The sequence below is a fragment of the Saimiri boliviensis genome, chromosome 2 (genome assembly GCF_048565385.1).
Source record: "Saimiri boliviensis isolate mSaiBol1 chromosome 2, mSaiBol1.pri, whole genome shotgun sequence".
Taxonomy (NCBI): Eukaryota; Metazoa; Chordata; class Mammalia; order Primates; family Cebidae; genus Saimiri; species Saimiri boliviensis.
In genome coordinates, this window is record NC_133450.1 from 206,891,546 (window position 1) to 206,901,340 (window position 9,795).

The window sequence follows — 9,795 nt, forward strand, 5'->3', positions numbered from 1 at the left end:
TGAAAACTAGAGTGGTCCAGAGAGGGGACAAGGCTTACCCAGAGTCCCAGCACAGATCTGTGGCACAAGAAGCCAGGCCTCCTCATCCCCACCAGCACCAGGACCCATGGTGACACAGAGTGAGTGAGCCCCTTACCCGCCCATCTCAAAGTGCTCCAGACCAAATCACTTTCCCTCATGCCTCCTTCATGGAGACGCTTGTCATTCAATTTCCCCCTGCCCTACCCAACGGCATGTGGTAGTTGCTTAATCAAAACTTGTATAATACATGAAAGGAGATGGGTGCTTGGGATATTCCAGACCAGAAGGGGACACACACCTGTGCCAAGAGGCCTAGCCCTTCCTGTCTCTAATTCCCCACGAGGAAGTGACTGACGACCCCAGAGGATGGAACCGACCAGACTTGGAGCGGATGCCTCTCTTTATTCATTTATTTCATGCTGAATCCCCCTGCTCCCCTAAATATACCCCCAGTTCCTGCCTCTAGCCCAGCTGCAGGTTGAACCGTAGCTGCTGTCTCCATTCAGCAGATGGGGAGACTGAAGCCCAAGAGCGTAGAGCCCGGTCTGAGGTCACACAGCAGTCTCCTGGGTTCCCTCTTGGCCTTCAATGGGGAGGAAGGACTTGGCTTGGGCTCCGTAACCCCTTGCTGCAGGGTGGCTGGCTGCGGCCACGTCTCAGGGAGCTGCCAATCTGATCTCTGAGAGCCTCCAGTCTCTGGGCCAGGTTTGGAACCCCGGCCCCACCTAAGGAGCAGTGAGACTGAAGGCCTGCCCTCCCCAGGGCCCTTCCTCACCCCCGTCCATCTGGGTGCCAATATCCTCTGCAGAAGCCTCAGGGGGTTGGTATCCTCTACTCTTCCCCCACCCCACCCCCATACACCATGGGCTCCAACATACATCTGGGCATGCAGGTGGTCCTAAAAAGAGAATTCCAAGTTTGGGAAGCAGAAAGATCTTAGAAATCACCTCTCAACACCCACCCCATTTCAGAGATAGGACAGAGGCCTGGGGAGGGTGGGTTCTGCGTCAAGATCACAGAGAACATTAGGGCCCCTCCCTCTCTCCCTTTGTCACCTCTCAGCCCTGGTGATGTGCTCGGGGGCCTCACAGGCAGGGGCGGTGCAGAAGGTACCACCTCCTCCTCCGTCACCATCTCCGCCAGGACTCGGATCTGAGTCCAGTCACTGTGACTCCTGGGCCAGGGTGAGTGGGAGATGGGAGGTGAGCCTTTGAGTTCCCCAGACCACCCCCCTCCAGCCCCAGCACCCCAGGGCGGGACCCACCTCTCTCTTGGGCACTTGGCAGAGCCAGGGCTGCATGGGGGTGCCCAGGGTGGGGGTCGGGCAGATGGGGGCCTGCCACCTGAGGCCTCAGGGCCCAACACCTGTAGGAAAGACCAGAGCCCACGCTGGGTGACCTCAGTTCTGCCTGCGTCCCACTTACCTGGTGCTAGCCATGACTCCCGGCCATGCCTACCCCACAGGGTACCAAGAATGTCAGCATGGCACAAAGGGGTAAGGTCTTGGTTGCCGCCTTCTGTGTGTAGCAGGTGTTCTTCTAATGTCCTCTCCTGGGACTAGAAGCCTCCTGAGAGCAGGAACAGTGGTGGTCTATTTCTAAATCCTCAGAGCCCAGAAGAGAGGCTGGCACAGAGCAAGAAGCCTGGGGAGTTACTGAAGGAGTGAGTGCATGCACGATTCAGTAAATACGTAAATGGTAGGTATGTGAATGAGTACGTGAATGACAGAATGAATTCCTAAAGGAGGGTAGGGTGGGAGGAGGGAGGTGAGGCTAACAGCTATTCAAACCCAGGCAGAGGAAGTGCTAAGCCAGCCATTCACTCCATGATCCAGCCTGGAGCCCTGGAATCCCTGGGGCTCTGGATTGATGACGTCTAGATCAAGGTCTCCACTTTTCCCAGCCTTCCCTCCCTCCCACCTTGACCTTTCCTACCTGGGACAGGTGGCGCTCCCTTGGCAGGCAGGCCCAGTGGGCCAGGGGCACTTGACACAGCGGGCAGACGTGGCAGCAGGGGCAGGAGCAGAGGGGTGGCAGTGCCTGCAAAAGTGTGCGTCAGAGGCTTCACGATGTCCCTACTTGTCACCCCTCCAGGCTGGGCAGTGAGACTCACGTGGCAAGGGGGAGCTGGGGCCATCAAGCAGGGACACGATGGGGCCAGGCCAGGGCCTGGCTGGCGACGGTGGCAGGCAGAGAGGAGGCGCCTAGAAAGAACAGTAGGGTCTATGCCGCAGCCCCCAACCCTACCGCCAGGCTGGCCTTCAGCTCCCCTTCCCAGCAAATATTCCTGGACCCTTTACCAGGTTCCAGGTCCCGTTCTCAGTGGGACCTTGAGAACATGTTAACTCATTCTCTCTGATCTTTAAAACAAGCCTGTAAAGTAGGCATGACGATGACCCCCGTTCGACAGAAGAGGAACCCCAGGCAGTGAGAAGTTAAGTGACTTGCCCCAGGTGATACAGCTGGTAGGTGGCAGAGCTGGAAACTGAACCTAGCTGGTCTGAATCTAGAGGCCAGCCTCAACCATTCCATTCAGCCATGCCTTCTCCCAGCTGCCCCCCACTTGGAGGCCTGGCTCCAGGCTGGTGGCTCTGCTCACCTCTCTAGTTCACGGACCTGCTGGGCCAGGATGCGCTGCTCATTCCGGGCCAGGTCGCGGCTACTCTGCAGCTGGCTCTTTTCTTTCCTGGGAGAGAGCATGAGCCAAGAAGGGGTAGGCGGTGGGGCTGGTGGGGGCATCAGTCAGCTCCTCCTCATTACAGCACAGCACCAGCCCAGGAAGCAGGTGGGGACATAGGGGTGCCAGAGACAGGGCAAGGAGGCAGCTTGGCAGAAGCAGCCTAGTAGTGAGGGCTGTGGGCAGCGTCCCTCTGGCTGTGAGCTGGGCCCTACCTGAGCCTCTCATTCTCCAGCATGAACTCCTGTAGCATCTTGTACAGGTTCCGCTGGGCCCAGGCTACCCGGCTGCCACTGAGCCCTGGGGTTGCAGGGAAGCAGGCAGTGGTGGATGCACAGGAGCCCCAGGCCCTATTCCCACCCTGCCCTGCCCCCAGGGAGCACATACCCTTGCAGTCCAATTGGTCCAGCTGGGACTGCAGGCGATGGTTCTCCTCCTGGAGCTGCAGCATCTCCGTCTCCAAACGCTGGGGATGCTTTGCCACAGAAGACTGTAGGGAAAGAGGCCCAGAGCCACCTTTACGGTTGTACAAGTTGTGCACTTCACAAGGCCTTCCGGGTATGGGAAGTAACTGGGGCCTAACATCCAGCCCATGCTTCACTCATCAGCCTTGCCTCTTGGCACAAGGCTGCAACCACCTGGAGGGGCACCTTGTCCTAACTGCACTGTCCTGGAGGGCCCCACTCTGAGCTGGTCTCTAAGTTCAACCCAAACTCAGTTCTGTCCAAACCCTGGGCCAGATAGTGACTCCAAATAAGACCCAACTCCCACTTAACCATGATCCCAACCGGGACCCTGGCTAGACCTTGAAGTATATCCCAACTTAGACTCCAACCCTAGACCTGCCCTAACCCTGGCATGACCCTGGCTGGGCCCCTGACCTCACCCTACACAACCATGACACCATTTCCAGGATTCCAACCCTAATCCCAACTTTGACCCAGTCCAAGGCTTCAAGCAAGAGACTCAGGCTCCAGCTACCGCCGGATCCCCTAGCATCTTCACGCCTGTCCCTCGGCCTGTGCCTGCCTGTACTCACCTTGGGGGCCTGTGGGCGGGTGGTGACCCGCTGAGCTCGGCTTGCATATCGCAGGGTGCTGAGAGTCTCAGGAAGGCACTGGGCTGAGGGGGACACGCAGGCCACCTGGGGGATGCACTCCCCCTGAGTGCTCCTCTCTGGGGCCCCCTTCCTCAAGACCCAACCCTCCCTGCCAGGCTCTGCTTAAGTACCATGAGGGTGACCCCACGCCCTCCCAGTGAGTCCGCCAGCAACTTGGTGAGCTTGCTGTCCCGGAAAGGGATGTGGCTCTGCTTCCTCTGTGGGTCCAGCAGCAGGGAGATGCAGTGACCTGGGGAGAGAGCAAGAGTCGGGAAGATTACATTGCTTGCCCAGGGCCATCAGGCTGGGACGCCGCACAGCTGGGCTCTCTACCCAGGCCTGTTGTGCCCTAAAAACCCATCTTTCCACATGATTTTGTGACTCTGTAAGATTGGTCTCCACCACGAGGCTGGGGCTCTTCCAGGGCAGAGAAGGCCCTGTACACCCTGACCCTCAAGGCCCAGCAAAGGGTCTGGTACTCAGGCACTCAGCAGGAAACTTGTAACAAATGGACTGAACACAAAGGAGTTTTGTGGGCATCTCCCACACATGCCACAGAGGACTGCTGAGGGCCTAGCCCCTGAGGATCTCCAGGGCCGGTACCCTGGGATGAGGAGGGGGAGAAAGATCTAGTCCCTTCCCCTTCCTGGGCCTCAGTCTTCCCAACTGGACAAGCGACACGCCAAATGTCTCTGAGGGTTCATCCTGTGCAGATGAGTGGTTGTTTCCCAAATTAGCATGTAATTTTATACACCCTCAGAGTTTATAGATTCATAATCAGTTTTATGAAGGGAGAAGTTAACAGCAGAGCTGGGGCCAGAATGAGGCCTCTGGTTCCTGGATCACAGCTCTCTTTTTTTATGGGACGAAGTCTCACTTTTGTTGCCTAGGCTGGAGTGCAATGGCACTATCTCGGCTCGCTGCAACCTTCCTCTGCCTCCCGAGTTCAAGCAATTCTCCTGCCTCAGTGTCCCAAATAGGCTGAGATTACAGGCGCCTGCCACCACACCCAGCTAATTTTTGTTTCTTTAGTATTTTTAGTAGAGAAAGGTTTCACCATGTTGGCCAGGCTGGTCTCAAACTCCTGACCGCAGGTGATCTGCCCACCTCAGCCTTCCAAAGTGCTAGGATTATAGGTGTGAGCCACCATGCCCGGCCTGGATTGCAGTTCTTTAACCCTCTTCTATGTACTACAACTCCTCTGGTATCCCCCGCTGTGGATAGCTGTGAGCTAGGCACAGAGGAGAGACAGGAAATCACACTGGCGGCCCCCAGGTCTCACCCAGGGCCAGCAGACTTCGGTTGATGCTGTTGGCCTCCAGCATCAGCTCCCCACGGGATCCCGAGGCTGCTACCTTCTCGCTGCCTGCCAGGTCCACAAAGCACAGCTTCCCACCAACAGGGGGCTCCCCAGGCTCCACAGGAGGCATCTGCTGGGCCTGAGGGATCAGGGCTTCATGCAGACTAGGGAGGGAACGTCCCCATCAAAGCCACAAGGTTGGTGACAGGGCCAAGGGTTTCCACTATTACCCCCCCAGCGCATGCCCAAGTTGGCTTGTATGTCCAGATACAGACCCTTGCTGGGTGGCCCTGGGCGAGCACTTTCCCAGGCTGGGACACTCACAGCTTGGCGGCTGATGTACAGGGTGAGCAGGGCATGGCTTCGGCTGGAGGCCTGGTTCAGGGCGTGTGCTGAGCTCCTTCGACGGCTGAGACCTGGAAGGAAAAAACATTAGGAGCTGGACCTGGCAGGAAGAACAGGTCATCGCCAATGAAGAAAAAGGAGCAAAGGAATCCTGGTGGAGGGGTCAGTCGCATGCAAACAAAGTGGGTTTTGTTCTGGGAATGATGTTGGGTCCAGCTCTAGCAGAGATGGGTGGATGGAGGATAGAGAAAACTGAGCAGAATGACACTCAGATTTGCATTTTATGAACATCTCTCCCACTGCTTCGTGAAAGGAGGGGGAGAAACTGAGGCAGTGAGCTCTGCTGAGGTGTGGCACAGTGCTGGGGCCAGAATCCACAGTCCGAAGCTCCAGTGCTCGCCAAAAGAGGAATGCCCAATAAATACTTGATTTTTTAAAAAAGGATGAGGCTGAAAGGGAAGGGCCTTTAGGCTAGGCTAAGAGGTGTGACCTTGATCCTGGGGGCCTTGGAAGGGTGGAGGATCTGGAGGCAAAGAGAGGTGGGGTTTGCAGCACAGAGGAGAATGGATTGGCAGGGGAGAGCCTTGAGGTGCAGAGACCACCAGAGAGCGAGAATGAGGCCTGGCTGCGGCCGAGGCCCTGAGCTGGAGAGGAGGAGGCCTGAAAGGAGTCTGGAAGGCAGAATCAGCAGGCCTTGGTGGCAGTGGGAGGAGTCGGTACCCTTGGGTCATGCCTTTGAATTGCAGTTTATGATCCTTCCCCACCTCCCCCAGGAGTCATTTCTGAAATCGCAGCTGCAACCTGAGCACCAAGTCCACATTCAGTGAACAGTTGAGGAATGGGCACCCCCACCCGCAAAACTCCCCGCTGTCAGCACGCACCCATTTGCAAAAGTTCCATCAGGGCCTCCAGACTCCCAAATTCCACCACCCGCAGCTGCTCCGCATAGAAGCCCCGAGTTTTGTTCCAGCGAACAGGGAGAGGCCGGGGAGACCCCAGGCTCAGCAGGTCCCGAACCTGGGAGTGGAGGAAGAAGGGAGAGGGAAGGGGATCTCTCTGAGTCTACCAACCCCCAGATCTTACTGACAACAGTCCCTACCGCCCCTTCTGCCCTTTGACCCAGGCTCCCTGGAAAGAAGCAGTGGGGTGTCTTTCTATTCCTTGAATTCCCTTACCTGCTCATTGTAGATCTCCAGATAAGAGGCGCGAAGAGTGACAGGGGCACCCAGGTGCTGCACACGGTCTAACAGCCAGGCGAAGGTCCTCTGCATGATGCCAGCCAGGCTGGGGGGTACTGGCACCCCCTCCCCCTGGGGGCAAAACCAGCTGAGCCCTCGTTATCGCCAGAGTAATGACTAGCCTCTGTAGGGCATGTATGATACTGTGCCCGGGGAAACGCGCCAAGTTCCCACTCAATGGCTCATTTAATTCATAGTCGGTACTGTCACTTCCATTTTACAGATGAGGAAACTGAAGGCTAGGAAGGGGCCAAAGTTGAACCCCAAATGCTCCAAACTGGGCAAGTCCCTTCTCTCTAGTCCTTGTCTGCAAATAAATGGGCCAGGTTGCATCGTCCCAGTCCCCTCCCTCTGGGGGTCTGCGCCTCCTGCGGCTCCCGGGGCTTCCAGCCCACCCAGCCCGGCCCCGCGGGGTCTCCGCCGGCGCTCGCCCACCTGGGGAGGGGGTCCAGTCAGGGTGTAGGTCTTCCCGGAGCCCGTCTGGCCAAAGGTGAAGACAGTGCAGGAGAAGCTGCAGGCGCAAGGGCGTGGCTGGACCCTGGCGGCGGGCCGGGGTGGGGACTGGGGGTTTGTTGGGACCCCGCCAGGCCGGGCGAGAAGTGGAGGCGAAACTTCACTCACCCACGCAACGCCAGCTCGCCCAGGCGCCGCACGCCGCACGCCCGGAACACGTCCTCCTGCGTGCGAGCCCCGTCTAGCACCGCACCGAAGTGGAACGCCACTTCGGGACCCCCGCCTGGGGGGCTTACCTGGAGGGTGGGAGGAGGAGCGGGGCACTCTGGAGGAGGGTGGAGTACCGCGAAGGGGGCGGGGCAACCTGAAGGAGGGAGGGGCACCGTGGAGGAGGGTAGGGCACCATGGAGGGGGCGGGGCACCGTGGGGGGCGGAGTAACCTGGAGGAGGGAGGGGCACCGTGGAGGGGGCAGGGCACCGTGGGGGGGCGGGGCAACCTGAAGGAGGGAGGGGCACCGTGGAGGGGGCAGGGCACCGTGGGGGGGCGGGGCAACCTGAAGGAGGGAGGGGCACCGTGGAGGGGGCGGGGCACCGTGGAGGGGTCGGGGCACCGTGGAGGGGGCGGGGCACCGTGGAGGGGGCGGGGCACCGTGGAGGGGGCGGGGCACCGTGGAGGGGCGGGGCAACCTGAAGGAGGGAGGGGCACCCTGGAGGAGGGTAGGGCACCGTGGAGGGGCGGAGCACCGTAGGGGGCACCCTGGAGGAGGGTAGGTTGCTCGCTGTGGCACTCAGTGGGTGGGTAGGCACCCTGGGTGGATGGACACTCAGAAGGGACGGGGCATTCTGGGGATTGCGAGACACCCTGGAGGGGCGGGGCATTCTGGGGGAGGGCGGGCACCTTCGGTGGGCCGACACTCAGAAGGGGCGCGGCACTAGGAGGGGCTGACGCGGCGCACCCAGGGGGAGGGCTGGGCATCCTAGAAGGAAGAGGCACTCTGGGGAGGGTGGGGCACCTGGGGGCGAAACACTCCAGGGGAGGGCGGGGCCTAGGGCAAAATTGCTGGGGGGGGAAGGGACTTGGCGTCCCCGGGATTTTTAGTTGTGGAGATAGAGAAAGGGGCTCCTCACCTGCAGAGTCCGGGTCCCTGAGCAGTGCAGCACGCTCTGCTGCCCTCGACGCAGCTCGGCCGCGCTCATGGGACGTACCCTGGGGTCCGACAGAAGGGCACATGATACATCCTGATGTCTTCATCGATCCCTGCCTCGCCCAGGTGCCTCCTAGCCAACCTGTACCCACCTGAGCACCACCTGGATGGGCGTTTCCGGCCCCTCTGGCCCCTGCTCCAGGCTCCGCGCGGGGTCCCTGTGGGCAGCAATGCGAGTTACCGTACCTGCACCTAACGGCTGTTCAGGGCTCCCCTAACGAACCTCTCTGAAGATCTGCTTACCCGTCGGGCGACCCGCGTTCCTCCATGTCTTGCTCTGCACACGGAGTTAGCTCCGCCCGCGTATCTTTTCTTTCCCTCCCCAATACCCTCCCTTCTCCGCAACATTGGGACTGTCCACCCACATCTTGCATTCCCACCCCCACCCCCCATCCCAGGCAGTCATTCATCCGGAAAGGCTCCGGCCTGCCCAGGGCTAGCTTGTTAAAGATTTACCCTTCCCCACCCCTGCGGTGGAGAAAGTCTCTCCCAAGCTAGGGGACCCCTAGCTAGGGGGTTCTGGAGTCTGAGGATCCTTGCTCTTGTCCAGTCCTCACAAGAGGTATGCCTGGGACCACCCAGACCGGCCTCCTTTGTGCCCAGATGGGGATAACCAAGCAGATAAGAAGGACACAACTAAGGGCACAGAGCTAGCCCGCACAGGACCAAGCTTTTTCTACTCCCTCCACATACCCCCCTCTCCCACCCCCAGCAGCTCAGCTCAGGGCCCATGGAGCAGCACAGGTCAGCTCTAGGGACCACCTGGCTGGCTGGAGTCTCTTAGCTGAGCTGAGAACAGGTTTCCAAGCGTCTGGTAAATCCTGGGCACCTCCCTCTCTAATGCCAAAGTTAATCCTAGGCCAGCATGATTGTTTAACCCTCTCCTGGTCTGGATTATGAGAGCTGCAGAGACATTTGCAAATGTGCAAGGATGTGGCAATCACTTATTCTGTGCTGATCTCCATGCTGGGCACCAGGGCAGAGGAACCCCATGCAGCCCCTGCCCCTTCCCAGCTCACAGTCTGGCTGGGGAGATGGGTAAGTACAATTCAGCAGTGTCTAGGGCCTTCACGGGGAGTACAGAGGCCTGTCGGAGCCAGTGGGGGTGGGGAGGAGGTGAGGGTATTCCAGGCAAAGCAAACAGGAGTCAGGATGGCCAGGGTGGGGTGGCGAGATGAGTGTGCATGGAGAGGTAGTTTGAGGCTGGACCCAGCTTATGGCGGGCACATGAAGGAGTCGGGACTCACTCTTAGGGAACCAGGAAGCCACTGAAGGGTTGCAAACAGGGATGTGACACCATCAAATTGGCATTGTTACTATTATTGTCATTCTGGCTGTCTCTGTATGTTCTCTGAATATTTCTGCAAACGCTCTGCCCCCCAAACACACATTAGGGTGACAGCCCTAAAAATTACTTCTCAATGTAACACATTCTGTACCACCGCAAATGGCAGCCAG

The 9,795-nt window shown here is 59.0% G+C and overlaps 1 protein-coding gene across 4 annotated transcripts; it reads right to left on the reverse strand.

The window, feature by feature from the left end:
• Window positions 1-417: 417 nt before the first annotated feature.
• KIF12 (kinesin family member 12) lies at window positions 418-8,700 on the reverse strand. Of its 4 annotated transcripts, none has more exons than XM_074395213.1 (19): window positions 8,581-8,700; window positions 8,430-8,495; window positions 8,261-8,339; window positions 7,301-7,428; window positions 7,115-7,190; window positions 6,617-6,684; window positions 6,323-6,458; window positions 5,421-5,512; window positions 5,079-5,226; window positions 3,928-4,046; window positions 3,737-3,841; window positions 3,085-3,187; window positions 2,913-2,997; window positions 2,620-2,706; window positions 2,134-2,224; window positions 1,956-2,060; window positions 1,286-1,386; window positions 1,077-1,195; window positions 418-746 (listed from the first exon to the last, which is right to left on the reverse strand). In XM_074395213.1, exons 1-19 carry the CDS (start codon window positions 8,683-8,685, stop codon window positions 607-609), a joined length of 1,953 nt encoding a protein of 650 aa, XP_074251314.1. In that variant the 5' UTR covers window positions 8,686-8,700; the 3' UTR covers window positions 418-606. The 4 variants fall into 4 exon arrangements, with proteins under 4 accessions (XP_074251314.1, XP_074251315.1, XP_010334218.1 ...); XM_074395214.1 differs by having other exon boundaries at window positions 418-604; window positions 5,079-5,235; XM_010335916.3 differs by having other exon boundaries at window positions 5,079-5,235.
• Window positions 8,701-9,795: the final 1,095 nt, after the last annotated feature.

Coding starts and splice junctions, on each gene's coding strand:
- KIF12 (XM_010335916.3), bottom strand. CDS start 8,685: ATGTTGCGGAGAAGGGAGGGTATTGGGGAGGGAAAGAAAAGATACGCG. Junction 7,429..8,260: donor CAGGGACCCGGACTCTGCAG/GTGAGGAGCCCC, acceptor CCCACCCTCCAG/GTAAGCCCCCCAGGCGGGGG. Junction 2,707..2,912: donor CTGGAGAATGAGAGGCTCAG/GTAGGGCCCAGC, acceptor GCTCTCTCCCAG/GAAAGAAAAGAGCCAGCTGC.